The 21165-nt window shown below is 43.3% G+C and overlaps 1 protein-coding gene across 2 annotated transcripts; it reads right to left on the bottom strand.

Moving 5' to 3' along the window:
• Window positions 1–1100: 1100 nt before the first annotated feature.
• On the bottom strand, window positions 1101–20468 carry mmadhcb (metabolism of cobalamin associated Db). 2 transcript variants are annotated; one of them, XM_064326693.1, is made up of 8 exons: window positions 20281–20468; window positions 8106–8140; window positions 7854–7998; window positions 6893–7110; window positions 5154–5262; window positions 4315–4445; window positions 2174–2260; window positions 1101–1944 (listed from the first exon to the last, which is right to left on the bottom strand). In XM_064326693.1, the coding sequence occupies exons 1-8, from the start codon at window positions 20342–20344 to the stop codon at window positions 1750–1752; spliced, it is 984 nt and encodes a 327-aa protein (XP_064182763.1). In that variant the 5' UTR covers window positions 20345–20468; the 3' UTR covers window positions 1101–1749. The 2 variants fall into 2 exon arrangements, with proteins under 2 accessions (XP_064182763.1, XP_064182764.1); XM_064326694.1 differs by lacking the exon at window positions 20281–20468 and adding an exon at window positions 8890–9038.
• Between the last annotated feature and the right edge of the window lie 697 nt (window positions 20469–21165).

Consider the following 21165-nt stretch of genomic DNA (forward strand, 5'->3'; position numbering starts at 1 on the left):
TATTAGTGAGGTCAGATCCCATTAGTCTCAAGTGATGAGCTCGCTAGGGTTCTCACAAAGGCAGTTGAGTGGACGTGTGGACCAGCCACGAGAGAGAGGAGGAACAGAACGGCTTTAATGAACCCTTTCAGCACGTCAGAAATAAAAAATGGCATGTGACACAGTAGCACCGTGTTGAGCTGGCTGGTTTCACTGCCAATAAAATCAATGTACAAGTCAAGATACTCACAAGTATCACTAATTTAACATAGCATTATGCCCCTAGAACTAGAAAACTTTTACATTTCATATACTGCATCTTTGAGCCCTTCAACTGGCACACAAAGAAAACACCCAGAATCATTTTACCACTCGGGTGAACAGTGATAATGGGTTAAAATGACTAACCGTGATCTTTTATTGAAACAAATATTACGCCACAATACATTTAAAGATAATTCAATATCAGAGCAGAGAATCTCAGAATGTCTTTCCTGCCTGGATGAGAAGTTGTGGTTCATTGAGAAAGTGCGACAGGACACTTGTCTAAATTACCGGCATTGAAATCAGACTGTCAGGCCCGCTGGTGATTGATTATGGCCCATCTGGTCTGGGTGTTAAAACAGGAGTCAATAATGCTTCCCCAGGGAGAGTCACAGATACAGCTGAGAATTTCTAACAAAACACAGCCGCTCCCCGGTACCCCAAATTTGGCGTGAAGGTTGCGGTTTTCGCTTTCAATCTGCATCCTCGCAAACCCGGGCCGAACCGAAGCGAGCGCAGGATGCAGGCCAGGCGCGAAACCGTACGTGATGAAATTCTGTCCCTGTTCACCGCACGCCGAAGGACAGCCGGGTCGGGAAGCAGGTTCCGCGCCTTTCTGAACGCGTCCCGACGAGGTCAGCGCGGCCGCTGAAAAGGTCACCGCTGTCCAGTCCAAGGTCAAACGTGAACCAGGAGGGGCCCTGGGAGGCCATTATTTTTTGTGAAGAAGAGTGTCGGTTTTCCATCTCCGGACATGGTGGCGACTCTGTTCGTAGTAAATCGCAAACCTCCCCAGCCCCACCCTCCCCTCCCCTCCCCTCCATCGCTGGCTACCAAAAAATAGCTGACCAACGACATTTCTTTTTTTGAGATTTGGTTTATTTATGTTTCATTGAAAGCTGCCACAGAATCATCGAGCTGAAACGCATCGGCAGAAATCCCTCAATGTCACTGAATAAGAATAACAGTGTTTCCACTCTCTACTTCAAGCATTACTAAGCATCACAGGTATCCTGGATTGAACCTCCACTCTGCACGAGAACTGATCTACCCGAAACTCGGGCAGGGGTCTCTGCAAGGTCACAGATGCATTATGGGTAACATTGATAAGGCAATATTGCACACTGGTAGTTTGTCAAGCCTCAGTATCAGAAGACTAGATTTTATTCAACCTGAATCTCTCTACCAGGGCCGTTTTCAGAGGAAGTAATGTAACTGTCTCGAAATGAATATGAAAACAATAAAAGAATATAAGGCGAACTCGAGTAGCTTCAAGGAGACTGATTTGTGCAAACTGTTCAGAGAAAATGTGTAATTTCAGGCGTGAAAGTGAACTTTTTACATTCAAATCCTACAAATTACACAGAACGGAAATGAGGAGGTTACAAAAACAGTACTTGTCTGTATTTCGGATACTGTGATGCTTTTTTAAAAGGTCGGCCTTCACCGCCCCCCAGACCCAACCCCATCCCCTACCCCCACGCACCCCCCCCCCCTCCCCCTCCCTCAGTTTCCTTGCAGCTTCTTCATGACAAGGCTGTGGGGAGGCGCGTTGGTGAAAAGCGTCCCCACGAAGACGTGCGTCCCCCAAAGTGCATGTTGGATGACTTTGCAGCAGCCCAGGTCCTCGATACGGAAGCCCAGATGCCGGTACCGCTCATCCGTCTCAAAAAGTGTGTTATTAGTGTAGGAGCCAAAGAACTGGAGTGAGACACAAGCAGGGGGAAAACGACACACACATTAGAGATGTAAATGACAAATTCTTTGGTATTTGGGATACGTCTTCCTTTTTTAAGGAGGTGGAGGAGCAGCAGCTTCTGAAAGTTTTCTGGACTACCCACATGTTCAAAAAATGATATTTTAATTTGTGTGCATGGGAGATCCGTTACTGTGTACACAACACAATGACGTGCCGCAGAGGGCTACCTACCGCTAGTCCCGAGCTGGGGTCTATAAAATCTGCCCAGAATCCCGCTGACCGGAGGGCGTAGCAGATCTCCTTAGCACCAGTAATGAACTGGAGAGAGAGGACAAGGGCACAGGCGTTAGCTTTTACATTCACCACATTCAACTGTGCTGTGTTCTTATCCAGAGTGACTTACAACGTAGGAGAAACATAGGTCTGTTTCCCTGATTTATATGAGCAACAGCGCCAGGCCAGGCTAACAATACTCCCAGACCGGCGAGTATAAACATACATCAGCAACTTTCACACTGAATAATCGTGCATGTTTCTAAACTGATGGAGACTGGTAAACCAAAGGGGCCACTGTTTGAGTGCAGCCAGATACAACGTCCACTTAAAGTGTCCTTGCCTACTTTCTGGAGGGCTATCTTGAATTTATATTACAGGAGTAAACTATCTCTTCTGTTTTTTAGAAAGTAACCAAGCCCAATAACAAAAAAAGGTATGAAACTGTTTCAGATGTAAAGCTACTGTCAACTAATGAACATGCTTTGAGAGAAACAGAGCATGCTTTGTGCAACCTTTTTGTTTTCAGTGTTACTGAGTGTAAATAGGCCTGAGGCAGTACTAACTCCAAATCATATAACGTGCCGCTGGGACCCAGTTCCCATGAGCACCATGAGACTATGGGTCACACTGTCACCAAGGGGGACCCCGGCAACAGTTGCTAGCATGGAGACGGGATGGCGGGTGACAGAGGGCTGGCGGGGGGTGCGGCCGTCCCGCGGCGAAGCACGTTAACGAGCTTAGCGCACAGCGTTTGCGCGGCACGGCAGCGATGTTAACCAGACGGTAAGTAATCCAGGCGGCTACGGGCACGCGATCCGCAGCGGAGAGCCGTTTCTTTCACAGCCGCCCGCTCCCTCTCGACGCGCGACTTCCTTTGTCCTTGTGGGAAGCGAACCGCTTCCGACGCCTTTCAGAGCGTAACCCCGCGACTCCGCGACACCCGTTAGAAAGGGACCCGACAGCTCTGTGGACAAAGCCACGCTGACCGACGGCCAGACTGTCGCCCGCCATCAAAAGCACGTGAACACTTTAACGGCACGACTCTCCCGCAGACTGGAAAATACGACGTCGCTCCGAGATGCGCAGCGATAACCGATTTTCCACTCCACGCCTACGAAACCAAATCCGAGTAGGCCGGGTTCCGGATATTTCCTCCGACAGTCTGCTTCCTTTACTATCCCGTCTCCTCTCCACAAATAAACACACGTAACTGTCTGGAATTCTTTTAGTGACCTTATGTCGAGGAGGGCGGTTAAACACTTTCTAACATAGAATATGTCGCGTTGCACAAGAATAACAAGGCAAGACAATACATCTGTGCAAAAGGGTCATCAAACGATATCTGGAACAGATAAAATACTTAAAAAAAATGTTTTCAGGAATACAAATACACATGAATTGACTGATGACCCACTGTGTCCTCCATGTACTAATTTCTCAGTTCTGTATGTTTATGCTCCATTTATATATTAGTTTACTTACAGTAAGTTCAGCAGGACTAAAATAATTGTTTGAACTTGTTAGATAAATTATGTATGTATATTTTATAAGGTCAATGGCCTGCTTCTCTAGTGACTGTTTTACCCTTGGTTAAAGGAATCCCTTCTACAAACTATCTTGATTTACGATAAGATTACTGCATTACCACAATACCTGTATTTAACATTAACATAAACACTTCTGACATATGAATAGCTTTGCAGATGTGTCCTGGCTTGTAGTCTATATACTGATACAAATATGTGCCCATCAGGTAATGGTAGCCAGCTAGGCAGCATGCCATCTACTGAAGCTTTCCCTGCCTTCAGGCATTCATGTCAAAGATGCTTATGGATAACAGGGTTCTTATGACCCTGGAGAGAGAATCTGCTCTTTTTTGCATTATTACTGAGTAGTATAATTCAGTAGTTTTAAGGCCAATGTCTACAGTTCAGTGTTAGCTTATAGCACAGGTGAAGTAACACATTTGAAATGGGAAGAGCATTGTGTGGCAAGTCACCACTCGTGCATTCATTCGGGGGGGGAGCCCTGATAAATTATTCCTCTCGCCCAAAGGAAATGCAGTGCGGTCGACGCAGGGCAGGGCATGGGCTCACTCTATCCAGCAGCAGCTCCCTCTCCTCGTCCACTTCTTCGCACCACGCCGTCATGTCGTTTTGGGTTTTCTGGGTCACCGTGACGACGGTCATGCCATTGGACGGAGCCTCTGGGAACATCGACTCAAAATCTGAAGAAACAAGACGGAATTTATAGCACGTGCAGTAAATAACACGTCACCATAACCGTAATGCACTTATGCGTCCATCTTAATTACTGGTACACAAATTCAAACATATTACATATATGTAGCAACATCTTACTATAAATCCAAGTCGGCAAGAATTTGACTGTTGTTGCTAAGCTTGACCTCAATGCTTAAAATGACGTTAGTTAGCAAGCATGGCACTGCCCTCTGGTGGACATCTTAACTACTGCACATTCAAGCATTTGCATTTCATTCCAAGAGAAATAACGCATTGCATGAATACCATGAGTGCATTTTTTTGTTTTTGAAAGACTTTTTAATATTAACCAAAAGGAGGAAAACACTCTCTCAGACAAAACATGGCATCAATATGCACTAGCCAAAACAATCATACGAACCTTGAGCTGCTAAAACAAACCTGTAAAATCCACAGAAATGCCTTTGCAAAAACAAACCCAAATAAAATTGTACCTTTGAACAGCTTAGACTAGTTACACTAATGAGACTAGTTAGAGTGAGTTGCGTAAGTTAACAGTTACAAATTTAACTATACTAAAAATCAAACCCCCAATGCAGTAAGACTGAATGCAAGTCTAATGGTCCTAACAGAGTGATTTCTCTATTTTCCTGTGATGGGCATTGGTGCTAATCAACAGGAGACCCGACTGCACCGCAGAACAAAATGATTACCTTTCTTTAGCAGCTCTGGGCAAGACTGTATGGCACATTCCACATTGGAGGTGTCAAAGTACTGTTCCGCTTTGCTGACTTTATGAGTTACAGGAGGGGCTTCTTTCCCCTGAGGACAAAACAAAGATGTAATTAATCACCACTGGTAGAAGAAGACTAACGACATCCACAAATTAAATTCTCACTTCAGTCAGCAACACAGAAAACTGCCCCAAGCGCCGTATTACATTACATTACATTCAAGTAAGGCGAGTTACCTAACCATTACCTTATACTGCCGTGTACACAATACCAGAGACATTCTATGTCTGTTATTTTCTACCTGGAATCTTGATAATATCACTACACTACCGACTAAAATCACTACACTACTGAACTACCACATAAACCACTCCGCTCTGCAGCAGCAGGGCGACTTGCACTCCCTGCCATCCGGGTGAATGGTTCTCGCTCGTCCCTACCACGGAGCTTCTCCACCCTAGCTCCCCAGTGGTGGAATGAACTCCCTGTTCCTCTGCGAACCACTTCCTCATTGCCCATCTTGCGCTGTGGTCTGAAGACTCATCTCTTCAGACTATACCTGGACTAACCAACTATCACCACTCTGCGGGGCACTCCCAATCTAGGATCTTTTTTTATCCCTTAAATCCCCCTCACTCATGCTACACATGTACCTCCTGTGCCACTTTCATGTTACATTTACCTCCATCCAGTACTTATATTGTACTTTGTATATAGGTATGGGTCAGCCGCCCCGCCAAGGCGTAACTTGGCGGGATAGCATACCTGCCATCCCAGTCATTATCTTGATGTAACTTGTCATGCCTCCTAGTTTGACTTAGCATCGGATAGGTCACAGCAATGTTTACTGTGTGAACTAGACTCAATGTGTTCATGGCTATGAATAGCTGTTACAAAATGAGTATTGTACCTTATTGGACCTGTGTTTTGTAGTTGTTCCAATGACCTTTGGTTTGCACTTATTGTACGTCGCTTTAGATAAAAGTGTCTGCCAAATAAATGCAATATAAATATATTTATATAACCCACGTCTGACCCATTCACAACACACTATGGTCACTGGTATGTACCATTCACTTAAGACCCGGGTCTGCAAGTTTAGTTCTGTACACATTTTGTTTTTTTCGGCTAATACAGCTTCGCAGCCAACTGGCTAGTGCATACAATATACACTTTGCCATTATGCTGGCAAAACTCAGAATGTTAACTCCTGAATCGATAGCCTAGTAATGTGCTCCAAATCTGGAAAATCCTTTTACGTAAAACCATGTCATCAAATGTGCTAAGTAACATATTTTTATTTAATATTCACTGTTACATGTTTACTTGTGACAACTGAGAAATTCTCTCCTGGCATGACTATAGCTGTGAGTCTAGTTAGCATTATTTACATACATAATATTTACATAAGTTTCGGAACATCGTTTCTGCATGAGAGCAGTTCTGAGATGTGGAGCACCGACTCAGGTCATTTGGACCCATGTAAACCCCAGGGTGTGAGCAGGGTGGCGGACCCGGGTTGGATAAAGCGGGTTGACCTTTCGCACCAGCGGCAAACACGGGTTTTACCCAGGTCATTGCTTTGGAATAAAAGTGGTAATAGTAACATCACAGGTAGTGTCACAGGAGAGACAACTTGCTAAGCCTTTGCCTGTGAAGACCAGGTTTGGGTCTCCTGTTTGAATAAAAAACTTCATTATTTTTATTTAAAATTTTACCTGAAATTCGTTGATGAACTGCGCCATCACAAACTCGTGCCTCTCGCTGCTGGAGGGGGCAGACAGCACGTCTGGAACCGTCCTGTGAACCGGACCCTTCTTCTGCTCCGCGGTACCCTGTAGGTGACAGTCGAAGCCCACGTTGCCTGGCAACTGGAAACGCTGGTCCTGAGGACCGAATGGGCCCATATTCTCATCTGGCCACACGGTTCTGGGCCCTATATAACAGAACAGGAAGTGTCATCACAAAATGCCTTTATTATCACCATCACCAGGCCTTTAAGTAAGTACCACCCGTTGCTTTTAATAACAATAGTTATGCTGTTGCACAAGTCTTAGACATCAAAGCATTTGTCTGCTCTGATGCAAAAATGTTAAAATATTTAATGAAATGCAATAGTTTTCGATGCGCATTCAAGATATTGAGAAAAATGATAAATGTCCACAATTTTATCTTAGTAGCATGTATAGCCCATCCTAACAACAAGCTAAAACAATGTAGACAAGGAACTAGGCAATATGAACTAACCAGCCTGACACATTGGAAATGGTCCAATAATTAAACATTGCCATTCATGACCTTGACATCTTGTGCACAATTTCAAATTAATGTGGACATTCAAAAGCTAGTAACAATACAAGTTAACACAATGACAACATTCATTTTGGGACAAAATGCCCCACTGTTGGGTTTTAAACACAGGGTTTAAAAATGTTTGAACAAAAAAAGAAAAACAATTTTAAACAGTTTGAAAACATTACTCTACCCCAGTGTTTTTTTTTACATTCACTTACTTGTGCTAGTCAAATAGAAAATTATTATAATAGGCCATGAAACCAGTTTGTAAGTTCATATTTTTTGTTTCATAAACATATTAAATGAGAACCCAAAAACTCTAAAGTACTGCCTTGTTTACGGTGTGTACACACAAAAGCTCATTTCTGAAATACAGATCCGTACCCATATCGAAGGGTGCCGACATCAGGTGGGATTCGTCTGAGCCAGAGGACCCTGCAGCAGAGAAGGCTCTGGCCCCCGCGATCCTGCTTACAAGAACGTGGAGGCCTGGCAGGTAGGACACTAGCCTGGCTCTGCCACAGAGCACCTGGGGCAACGTAATAACGCAGCGTTACACAGCGATGTTAGTGCAGACATACAGCAAAGAGCACGAGGAGAATTACACTGGAAATTAACATCATCTACGGTACTTACACCGGCCATCCTGACGGGCCTCTCCTGCTCTCCACCTGAAAGGGAAACCGTTATGATGAGACCTTAATTAGTAGCTTACTCACAATTAATAGCCAACTGACCTCAAGAATGGTTGCTTTGCGTATGAATCTTGCTAGTTACCAAGCGCAAGCCAACGTATGACACAGCTACAAAGATGTGTTAGCACATGCAGTTTGTGATGAAAGTACTGCCAGTTTAGATAAGACGTTTACCCTTTGATAACGCAATTACAGTCTGTTAGCTAACACGGACTATCCATATGCGAAGCAATTGGCACTAGAATAACAACAGGAGCTATCAACAGCTAGCTAGGAGTGATGGTAGGAAAATTACAGTTAAATTAAAGTTTCTCTACCTTGATGCCTGAATAGCTCCGCGCAGAGCGATGTCACTTTCTGACTGATTAGCAATCTTATCGATGAAAACAACTATCAGAGCTGTCATGTCAATGATACACAGTTCGGCCTGTAAATGAAGCTGTCTTGAATTATTTTAAATATGATATTAATTTACAGCCAACTCAGATGATCATATAACACGTTAGTAAGCACTGACCGTTTGGTGTTTGTGTAAACGTAGCTGACATAATGTTGGCTAACCTAGCTGCTGTTTTGAAAGATAGCTAACTGGCTAACGTTGGCTAACAACGATCTGAGTCCCTCATCTATTTTGCCGTTCACTATTTTCATTTACAAGCAAGAAGGGAAGTATCGCTAAAATAATAAAGTGATTCTTATTTGGCAAAGAAATACTTTGTTCTTACCTGTGTTCTTTATTTTGCCTTAGCTGTATAACCTGTTACCTACACTTCTCCTTCGGCACGTCCACCATGAGTTGCTCCGTTACGTAATAATGGTGCGCGACGATGGACAAAAAGTGCTAAACGTATTACGCAAGAACACATGAAGTGCAACGCGAAACGGTACACACGAAATATGTGCAATTAAATATGGGCCCCCATCCTAAATAAAAAAAAAATTAAAAATCGCTGATAACCATTTTTTTCCCATTGTTACTTTATAGATTTTTAAATAAGAAAGCATCATATAAAATGCGGCGATGGTGAGCACAGGCAAGATTACTCTATAGTGTGTTCAGAAAATTATCTATCCATTCATCCATCCATTATCTATACCCACTTATTCCTGGCCAGGTTCATGGGAGGCGCTGAGCCTATCCCAGCATGCATTGACGGGAGGTGGGAATACACCTTGGGCAGTTTACTTTACTTATCACAGGGCGCACACACCATTTTGAGAAAATGATGCTGTGCGGATATGTGTTACAAAACAGTTGGCCAGGATCCTCACACTTAGTCAAGTTGTTTCGTACTTGAAGCAAATATAACTTCAACAAAAATAAAAGTTCACAGAAAATTTACTGTATTCATTTTGTGTTGCCCTCTTTGACATTGTAGGACTGCATTCGTCACCAATGAGGCATGTTAAATTATTTTATTAATATTAAAATATTAAAGATTGCATTAGGGTATTATTTACCAGATATTTTCATTTTTATACATACATATGAAGTTGATTCATTCACAATATGCTATTCTGCATGTGTGTACATTCTGTATCCACTAGATGTCATGATATTGCTGTTGAAGACCAACATTACCCCCTCTTCCTCACTCTCTTGCTCTCTCTCTCTCGCTCTTGCACATACACTGTCATCATTACATACTAGTAGGACTAGTGTGTTTACTGTAGCTGCAGGGGAATTGGGTCAGTCTATGACGACGCCATTTACACATTTTTATGAATGTGCAATATAACCCAGGAAAGCACATGGAAACTGGAAAATCATGATTTACATCTGGAAACGTCTATAGGAGATCATTGCCTCTAACCTCCTACTGCGTTACATTATTACTGTCATTTTTAACAAGCTTTTCTGTAGCTTTTGGTTTACTGAGGCCAGATGGATATTTCCCCTGTTGTCACAGTCACACTGCCTATCAGCCAAGATATTGAATTCTCCACTCCTTGTAAATAAACTGGGGAGCTTAAGCTGCATTTTATACATCTGTGAACCCTAAAACAAGAACTAAATGAAGCCAAGCTACTTATCCTACAGTGCAATAGACCCCCAGAGGAAAACATGGGCCTTGATATGCATGATGCGTGCACAAGGCATGATGTGTGTATGTGTATTTTTGGTCTCAGATCTCACTGCTTTCAGCAAAGTTACTGGTAACTTAAATGCGTAATGGCATGGATATATATGGTGGAGTGGCAGGAGAAGTAACAACTAGAAAAACTGTGTACTCATCAGAACATATCCCCTTGGCTGTAAGTCATAAAAACCTGGTAAAAACCTAATAAATAATTCTATTAATACACTAAATCTTTCAAGCAGAATTAAGATGTGTCAGGGAAACAACTCCGGTTTCTTTTTTTAATTTCATGGTCTTTGATTTCTTGGTGGCTTTGTAAAAATGTGACAATTCTTAAAGCTCCAGTAGAGGGCACTATACACCACTGGTTAAACGTCCATGACCGTGTGAGGGAAGCAGGGAGCTGGACACTTAGGAAAGTACACATTCATTATTGAGCGCTGAATCATTCTGCCGTTCTCATTTCTATTTCGGTGCGGGAGGCACAGCTGCCTCGCGCCAGCTTTCTGAAATAAGACCCGGGTCCCCAGAGCCTGGTCCCGGCGCGGTACCGTCCCGTGCGAGGGAAGAGAGCGAGACGCTTCCAGATCCTCAAGCTGCTCTCACACCAGCTGCAAGCGTGTGTCCGGCACCAGACCGCAGTGACCTGCATTCTAGCATTGTGCCTTTGTGTGAAAGGATGTCTGTAATGGAGCCACTTTTGGTTTGTGCGTGAGTGTAGAGGGCCTCACTGTGTGTGTGTGTACGGCGTGTGTGTGTATGTGTGTGTGTGTGTGTGTAAGGCTGCCTGTCTGTCTGTGTGTGTTCATATACAGATGAAAACGTGATGTCTGAATAGTCAATTGTGTCTGGAGGCGATTCTGTGTGTGTTCATGTATGTTCGTGCTGAGATTAACCTCTCCTAGAAGGCCTAGAATCAAAACACAGTGTTTTTGCAACTCTGAAAATGAGGGGATAATTAAAATCATGCATTTATAAACTTTAGTGGCAACTCCTGCTGTTTTAGCCTGTGCATGAATTTACATTCAGAAGTCTTGTTTCTACGTATATTCCAGTAATGAGGGTCTAACATTAGCAATGAATGCATGCTTGTGCATGTGCATGTGCGTGTGCATGAAAGCAGAGGTCTAACACCAGCTGTGGCTGCCTCTGCCTATGGGGGTGTGTGGGTGTCAAGGGCAGGAAAGCACAGCGTTGGGGGAGACAGCAGGCCAGTGCGTCCCCCCAGGACTGAGGAGGGAAGCACATGGAGGAGAGGGACCAGCCCTCAGAGTGCTGGAAACTGCTGTGTTTCCTCTTCTCTTATATTCTCAGCTGCAGTGGAACGCAGAGCCATCTGGCTGCAGGAAGCTGTCAAAATTCCTTCGTCGGGATTGCAGACACTGGCCTTGGACTGACAACTTCTATGACACTGAACAGACACATCCTTGGGCCTTACACACACTGAGAGCAAGAGCTCCACACACATACACACACACAAACATGTGAACCAAAAAAAAAAAAAAACACACTAGGGCTATTGTGGATGCTGCATTATAATATAAATATAAAAAATGTATCTAATCATGTAAAATAATGCTTTTGAATACAGCATGTATCCTCCGATTGCTTACTCCAGTCGAATGAAAAAGTATTGTTTTTGCTCAAACATATTTGCTGACAATAAAAACTGAACCGATGAAATTTTGTTCAATGACATTCTCCATAGGGACTTTGAGTTAAGTCAGATAAACAACCTGTATTTCATACCAGATGCGAAAGCAGTCAGTCATCTTGTTGCCAAGTGAACAGCTTGTGCGTGAGCCTCTGTCAGATATAGCCATTCATCGCCACTGCTGACACTTTCTCATATGCTGTATTTAATCTGTCATCTGGCTGCCAAGGTGGGCAGTTTACTATACATTTACCTACTCTACATTTACTATAATTATTCACTTTCTCTGAGCCTTTCAGCAACATGGAATTATAAAGAAATTTCATTCCAATTGTCATAGTTTAAGCTCACTTTCAAGTCAATTGGAACCATTTTAGGTCTTGCATGTAATATAATTTTATCCGTATATTTCTACCATATGTACAAGTAGTCAACCCTGCCCTGTTTACCTGATATAAAAGCTTTTGAAGATAATAGATGTTGTGTTTATTAAACAGGAAAATGTAGACCGCCTAGCTCCACGCACAACTTCGTGACTTTATCAGTACAGAATATTAATAATGTTTTTGTCACAATTATGAAGCTGACACAGATTGTGCTCACTCCAGGAAGTGAAATCTCTCTCTATGTGGCCTTATTGTCTTGGAGCTACATGGTGGGAGCTCTGTGGATTCGTCCGCATCGCATGTGAGCGGAATATTAACGGCCCCAGTAGCATTTGAAGCAGGTGCTAAAGGTGATGGGTTTTTTCTCTCTCTGCAAACGGAATCATTGTGACCGTTTCCCAGGAGTCCCTGTGCAGCCCTTCCCCTTCCTGCAGCTGGAGAGCGGCAAACATTGTGGATCCCTGACTCCCATTTCACACCAAAGGAGACCCGAAGGGAAATGAGTGTGTTTCTGTTTCTGAGGTCACACTTTACTCCGCCCCCGCCTCCCTCCTCCGCCTCTCCAGACGAATTACTCTTTAGCTTTGAATGTAACATACAATGTCAGCATCTAAGAGAGGACTTTCCCCTCAAATTCCTTTTGACCTCGAGGCTAATTTATGCAGCACATATGTTAAGTCTGCATGGCTTCTTGAAATTCTCTTGTTCATATTGTAAAATGTTCATATTTCCCACTGTGGTTCTCATAGATTGAAAGCAATTCGCCCAGAGCCACTTGGTGGCAGGGGTGTGGTGATAGTTCACCCCAATATTTATCAAACCACTTAATCCTGCATATACAAAAACAAAACATGATATTATTTTTCAAGTGTTTAATTTTGTGATAGATACCTCCTTTTATCAACTCTTGAAGCATTCTGTATCCTGTAAGAAAAGTTTTATTTTTCAATAATTATTTCCCAAAAACGAACTCCTGCAAAGGGCCTCCTTATAAGGTTTTTGTTGCCAGACAGAATTCCTCTCCGATTTTTTTGCCAATTCCATTAAAACAATTTGAATCCCATTAATCTTTCAAAATACATCTCAAAAATAAATCATAAATCAATCAGTTAATATCACAAACTTGTATTATGCACCGACAGTATGTCTGTGTGAGAGAGTGAGTAACAAGTTTAAGTCCAAATTTTCAGGGCTCAAGAATACTTAGAAAAGCTGTGACTCAACTCTGCTTTTCCCAACTCAACTTTACAGCTTCTCTCTCAGGCTCCACTGCAGGCCTTGCCAGGAATCAGACATTTTATGTCAACATTTTATTCCTCTTTAAAGACTCTCTGTAGTAAGACCAAAGACCATAATACCTGACACAGAGGAATCTTGTCACAGGCTGCTCTGTTACAGCACATGCACTGGTGACAAAACTAAGTCGATTCAGAAGAGCTTTCATATTGGGGGCTTTGGAATGGGTCCTGTCAGACAGCCAAAATACTGGTCCGTGAGGAAGGATTCCACAGAACCGCGCATAAATTGGACAGATAAAACATATTTATAAATAAATTACAGGTTTTCTTTAACAATTGCATAGATCGTATATTATTTCTACTTAAACATGAAATCTGAAAATTGGCCAAAAGTTGGTGTTGAACTTTTAAATATGACCTACATTGCACTGCATGGAACTCTCCTATGCACAGGAAGTGGGGGTGGGGGTGAATACTCCAAAGAACTGTACTTCCTGGCACCCTGTGCGCATATATGTGCATGAGCATGTGTGCATAGAAGTATAAGTGTGTGTGTGTGTGTTAAAGCAACACACAACTGGCCCAACTTCTCAAACAAAAGGGCCCAGCTGTTAAAGATCAGCAGCTCACTGGGGAGACAGACTCAGCTGCCTGCTTCTATTAGGAAGCGCTGTGGACCATCTCTCCAAGGTATGCTGGGGTGGTTAATCTTACTCAAACACAAGTTTGCTCGGTTGGACAAAATGAGAGATTTGGATCCACAGGAAATTGAACACAATCTAACAGGGTCCTGGGACGGAAGATAGAAAAGGCAAGCAAACTATGGATGACCCAGTCACTGAAACCTCAGGGGTTGGTGTCTAGATTGTCACTATTTTACTTTTTGGACTCTTCCATGGTCTTCTATTTATATAAGTGTGACTTACAGAGCTCAAACCATGATTTTCATTATTTACACAATTAACATCCACAACTTCAAAATTCATGCATCCCCAATAAAGTGGGCACGACAGGTTACCATTCAAATGCATTAAAGATGCATGCAAAAATGCATTAGATACTAAAACAATATTGATGTACCTGCATTTGTTACAAGGATGACAATGATAATGATGATGGGGAGTGAGGAAAAGATTTCCCAATTTTAAGAAAAAAAAAAAAATCCAGGTGGCATTGATTGAGTTGAGTTACTTAGTCACAGGAAAAAGGAGGCATTGCACATAAAGGCCAGTGGTCACATAGGCCAGGACATAAGAATCTCCATGACGGTAATCTGAATGTCCACTGGTCTTCCCCAAATCAAGCAGAAGTGTTTGGTCTAATGTGAAGAGCTACAGGATCACAGCATGCCCAAAAATGTCACATGCATTGTGCTCTTAGTTTCCATAATGTCAGGTAGACTTCACTCAAGTGAAGACATGAAAGGATGCTGAGATTGTTAGTTTCCTCACAGGTACTGATGTGTTCACTACACCTGTCTCTCCAGCTTTGCCTTCTGCTCTGATGACGGCCCCGAATCACAGCAAACCAGCTGTGACATCTGGGTGGGTAACAGTTTTCTGTTTCTTGCCAAACCAGCAATATGCTGAAGATGTAGATTTAAAAGATGGCAGTGCTTTAGAGTAAACAAAAGTAAAGCTACCTCTCGGCAGCAATTTCCAGCAAAAAAAAGCAGGAAGTGTGAAAAGGGCCCATTGACAGCCTATTGGTGAGCAAAAAACATTGATTGATATTAGCTACGCAACTGAGGGTAACGCCTACACAGCTTACATTCTTTACATACTATTCATTTGTGCAGCTGCATATTTAATGAAGCAATTCAGGTTAAGTGAAATGCTCAAGGGCACAACAACAGCTATGTACTACCTATGAACTGAACCTGCAGCCTTAGAATTGCAAGCCCAGTTCCGTAAATTTCAGAAGCTCAGTGTGCACTGAGAAATGAATCCCAAGAATGCATTGATGTAGAAACTGCTGTAAATTCCCTCTGAAAAGGTGGGGGCAGAAAGTTGAATGCAGCCCCATTGATGGCAGTCCTGTGCTGGTCTTTAATCTTCATGTCCTTCAGTTAAAACAAAAAATGAATAATGCAACAGCAAATCGAAAGCCTGAACTTCTTATTGCGCGAGGGCGTGACGGCAAAAGCAATAACTGAAAAAATTGTCATTATTAACAGAAGATTAATTTTGAAATGTATTGTGCAAGCGTGAGTGAAGGTAAAATATGAACCGTTTCACGTTGTGCTGCGCCTGGCATCATTAGGACTGGAAATAACTTCTCTGCAGCCGTTTGAGCTGTAATAAAAGTTCTCCTTGACAAATCAATGGCTCCTGTCTCGTCTTCATCGCCAAATACACGGCAAAACCACCACGGTTGCACACGGTTACGTTGCTCTGCCTTGTTTTGCCGTCGCTCGCCAGTGATAGATCAGGACCAAACAATTGTGTTCACTCAAACCCGAGCAGGTGTCGGCGAGGGGCGAAGCCACCGAAGCATGACGACACTCGTGCCTGTCAGACAAGGTGAGCGCGCTGACCTTTCCCCGCGCGCGGGGAGGGGGGATCTGATCTGATGGGCACTGACCTATTTTAACTGGTGCTTCCAGTCTCATCTCATCAGCATCATTGAATGGGACATCGGACCTCCCGAAATGCCCCCACCCCTGCCCCCTTCCGCCCCACCCATTACAATGCTCCTTGGGGGAGGAGGGAACTGGGTGAGTGGGTTTGTGTACAAACATCGTTCCTTAGGTTCTTTGTTTAAAGCAAGAACAAATCTACTTTATAACTGACTTATAACTCTCTCGGCAGTTTCTTTTTCATTTCTACCAAAGGGCACCTAAATCCTTGTGCTCCGTAATGAGCAATTCACTGTCAATTATCATTTAATGTGCGCACTGTGGCTTACTGCTGCTCCAAATGATTTTTTCCACACTTCAGCCCCAGGGTTGGTGGGAAATGGGAAGGTTGCATGTATTGAGCATGATACCGATGCAGTTCTCTTTATGAGATTTAGGGTTATGAATGCTTGCCATGCCGAACCAAAAAATTGCCGAACCTTTTAATTTTCTAATAGAAACAAAAGACATATTGGCATCGTCATCTTAAGTGAAAAAAATGTTGTATTTAAGATACAATATGAACACATAGGAAAAAATTCCAACAGACAACAGGCAGGGATTAGCATTGTGGGTCACGCATGGTATATGTATGAGGAGTTTAATTAGAATGATGGACAATTGGTCACCCAGGCGCAGAGCACAGAAGCCCGACTTAAGGCGGAGCTGCCGGTCCTGCTTCATATGGCCGGAATTGCTATCTTCACTATTCAAATGAGGGACCATCTCTTATTCTGCGGTAATAATCTCTAAGCCAGCTCATTACTGTGAGCATGGCTTTCCTTGGACACAGGGGTTTCAACAGTGGAAAGAGGAGATCAGAACAGATTTCTTCCTAGATATTACACAGTAGTCTATCTGTGCCATGCACTTATGGGACATGTCTGATTATTTTCGAAATACATTCAGAAAATCAGATCAAAAGGACAACAATAACTGAAACACAGTGGAGCTGCCACTGGGTGTTTTGCTGGTAGTTTTCCTTTTTTCATTTTAGCTTCTACTGCTGTTCATAACAATATGTATAGTTTTTGGACCACTCCCTATGTGACGTGATATCAACAGTGTAAATGACCCTGGTAAAGGGCAAGTACCGTACGTGAAGTCATACAAAACAGTCTCTCAAAGCAATGATAGTGAGATTAGTCTTCCTCAAGTGAAGGTTGCAATATAGTCAGGCAGCACGTGAGACTTGGACCTACAGCCAAATGAGTGGGATTGAACATTGACGTGGGGGGTAGGCAGATAAAGCAAACAAACCAAAGGTGACCCAGTCAGATAAATCAATAACGTTTCACGTGTCAGGCAGCTGATGATTTTGGGGTCCTTTTCCACTCACTGGCAATCTACCAACTGCAGGTCAACCTTGCCTTAGCTTTGGAATATTACTTCTCCATTTTATACTGAGTTTAGGATGTTTTCCTTCTCTTTTATAATGTATGTGATACCCATGTCTTTGCTACCTTAGTTCCAAAACAGGACAGTGGTACCTCCCAGCAAGAAGTGACCTGTGGATGTTTTTTTATTTATTTAATTTTTACATTTTCTTGCAGGAGGGCTATGCAGTCCTAGGCCCTGTTTCGCACAGCAGGATGACTGAGCTAGCTGATGACTGTGCTGAATAAAACACAAGACTCAGCTGACATCAGCCCATACTCCAGATTTGGGAGGGTTCCGGGTTTTTACTCAGTGCAGTTATCCAGCTAGCTCAGTACTCCTGCTTTGTGAAACAGAACCCGGGTCCTGAAGAGAAAAAGCACCAGCGCGGTGAGGGTCAGTGCCGGTCCTGAAGGGCCACAGCGTGTGAAAGACTGTGCAGCACAATCCCTTTTCTGGTACTCGACCTGCACGCACGCACCCTCACGCAGGCTTTCGCACCGTAGATGAATCATACCACAGTCCCATGTCCTATTCATTACGCTCACTTCTGAGGGACAGCCCTAAAACACTGGTGACCCCCGGGTGATGTAGATCAATCTAAAGGGTAAGCCAGCCAGGCCCCAGTAATAAGTCACAGCGAAACGAGCTTAAATCAGCCCGCCGCTCGGTCCGTGACCTATTACTGCACCGCGTCCCGACGGGAGAGCACTTTGTGTCAAGCAGACACCGCGGATCTCGCGCTTTGGCGGGTAATTGCGCGGCGCGGCTAATTATCGTAAAAAAACCGCGAGCGGCGCGCGTGCCGCGGCTCTTTTGTGCAGCGACTGCAGAGCGGTAAGCTGACGATTACATCACTTTGTCACCAAAGCCTACACACATGCGTGATTATCTTTTTTACACGCGTGCATTATGTATGGCCCGCTGAATGCAAGTGTATTCAAATCTAACCGGTCTAACGACAGAGCATTTGAACAACAAAGGATGACCTATAGAATGAGCAATCATTTGCCGTGTTGATAAAATTGCTGTGGGACTGTTTATCGCATATCTTTAATCAGCTATTTGGCCATCCATTTGGCTGCTATATCTAACCCTGCCATCACTGTTTGCTTATCTAAAACGGTCTGCCAGCCGGCCTCGCTGTAATATTAAATCTCTTTGTTTAAAGATTGATCTCCGGTTCTGGATTAAATACGTTGTACTGAGCAAATGGCCGTCCCGGATTTTCTTTTGCACTGTTGACCCGTATTTGGCTGTGAAGGTTGATCCCATTATCACCAAGAAAAAATTTTAATAAATAAAAATAACTTGAAATAATGAGTTCTCAGCTGAGGCCTACAACATCTACCCTCAAAATCCACAGCCCTCAAACGGTGCTGGGCAGGGACCCCAAACACATCTGGTTCTAATCTGTGTGACTGTGAGGTCATCACACACATGACATCATTTAACCTCTCTGTAGACGGGGGGCAGTGACATTCCAAGCCTCGCTGTGGTAGATGCTCAGCTGCCCCATATCACAGTCTTGCCTCTCTGATATAAAATAAAAACTTATGTATCATCTAAAGGATTCCTTATGATTTCTCTCTAAAAAAAGACTATTGGCAATAAGAGAATAGTGATCATGGTCATGCACTTCAAAATAATTATTATTTATTTTGGCAACCAAGGCAGTTCTCTGTGAAGTTATCATCAATTATCTTTTATTAACATTTTGCTTTCACATACACAGCTCATCTAAAAAATACATCGCCTCACAGAAACATGCTTATCAGGACATACAGAACCAAGAACAACTGAAAACTTGGTTCTATTTCCTCATAGACCCATCACTGGTGCACTGCCCTATAAAAGAACATCATGCTTTTATATGCTGGGCCTATAAGGTTTCAGTCTGCGATAAACTGCCAGTAATATACTTTTATTTACATCTTAATAATACCTCCTACTTCTGATTCAAATATACGTTTCAATGAAATATTCACAGTTGTATTGTGAATGTTTGAATGCATGCTTCAGCTTAGTCTGCCCTGCTGAAACTCCAAACCACTGGGTACAGCTTCTTTATTTACCCACATCACCATGAGCAATATCCACCTCTTATGGACTGAAAAAGAGATGGCAATTAACTCAAATTGAAAACATCGGCTTTCTTTACAGAGTAACCAACACGCTGTAAAATTTAAATCACCCTCTTTAGTCCGACTGACAATCTGCTTTTACTGGTGTTGGTTGTGCCGATGAGTTTAATCAAATTCCCTATGGTGTAATTACCTATCCAATGCCCCCAGCCTTCCCTTATTACTGAGCAAACAGTACAGACAAATGAATGTGGCTCCCCCTGCATCTTAGATCATTTTGGGTGGTTTTAAAGGACACTGAGATTATGAGTCAGAGGGCTGGGGGGCGGAGCTGTACAGAAATAGATGTCTCTTCCCGTCACGTGACGGCACACGTGAACGAACCCGCCACTCTTCCTCAGAGGAAGACTTTCCAGCATCAGCGGCCGTACACAAGCGGTCGACTTCCTCAATAGCTTACCACCTCTCTCAATTTTTACTTACATAGCCACAGGAAAATGCTATTCCTGTAGCTTAATGATAACTTCAAAACATCAAAAACATTTGTAATTTGAGAAATTAGCTAAACTGCTGAGTCTAACAAGACTGTCAAGAAGAGGAAAAATATGCGATAAAACGCAATATTCACACAGATACAATTTCCAGGAATAAACGATTCTGAAGTGCTGGAGTCACCAACCTGCGGGCCGAATTTTCTCTGCTCTCCAGCATGCTAAATCACACTTTGGCGGCGTGTTTTGCATCTATCCGGCTGTGCGGAGACAGTGCATCATCAGGTTAAGCACGACACGGGGAGATCAAAGCAGGACGAAGTGCGTCTCGCCCTGCTGACTTGGCCCTGATCCTGCGTTCTGGGGGCCGAGCATTAAAGAGAATCTCTGATGAGCCCACAGCGTGGATTCCCAGAGCTGATTTTAAGCTCCCCCCTCCCCAGTATCTCGGAACATATTGATTCCGAGATTATGCCGGCCTTATGCAAAGACCTAGGCCAGACCACCAATTAGAGGCTTTAGCTACCATGTTATTTTTCTATCATCACCAGTCATTTGGATCCAAGGGAGGATGGCTGAAGTGCAGCCAAAGGGAGCAGGACAAAGGTGTTTAGAATGCAGTCATTATGCTGCCCAGCTCCTCCCAGGGCAGGGTAATCCCGGTTCTTCTGGGACTCTGAAACATGGGCAGCCAAAAGGTGAGCCGCGTCTGCAGCGGGAGCCTGGCTATTGATTAGCCGAGTCTCTGAAAGGTCATGGCAATTTACTGCAGACTAGGCCTGTGCAGAAGCATTAAAAATGCTCATGGAGGAGAAATAATTGAGTGTCCATCAGTGTAGTTTGTGTGTGTTACATGTACTCACACACACTGTGTTTATGCAACAAGGATCATTCAGAAACTATTATTTGATGTCATATCTCTTGAAATGGAGCCAGATATATGAAGTAGCTGATGGCTTTTAAAAATCTGTTCACTCTGCAAATAATCATAAGTATTTGGCTCAAAATGACTGCTGCGCTGCACAATGTCAGACACTTTCAGTCGTAAATGCTGAGAGTAGATGACCTGGTAA

The sequence above is a fragment of the Anguilla rostrata genome, chromosome 3 (assembly GCF_018555375.3).
Source record: "Anguilla rostrata isolate EN2019 chromosome 3, ASM1855537v3, whole genome shotgun sequence".
Classification (NCBI taxonomy): Eukaryota; Metazoa; Chordata; class Actinopteri; order Anguilliformes; family Anguillidae; genus Anguilla; species Anguilla rostrata.

Bases quoted from the DNA above. Each gene is read 5' to 3' on its own strand.
- mmadhcb (XM_064326693.1), bottom strand. From the start codon at position 20,344: ATGCAAAACACGCCGCCAAAGTGTGATTTAGCATGCTGGAGAGCAGAG. The intron at 8,141-20,280 runs GTTGGTGACTCC...TTTCCCTTTCAG, and splicing joins AGAGAAAATTCGGCCCGCAG to GTGGAGAGCAGGAGAGGCCC. The intron at 7,111-7,853 runs GTACGGATCTGT...TCTGTTATATAG, and splicing joins GTCGGCACCCTTCGATATGG to GGCCCAGAACCGTGTGGCCA.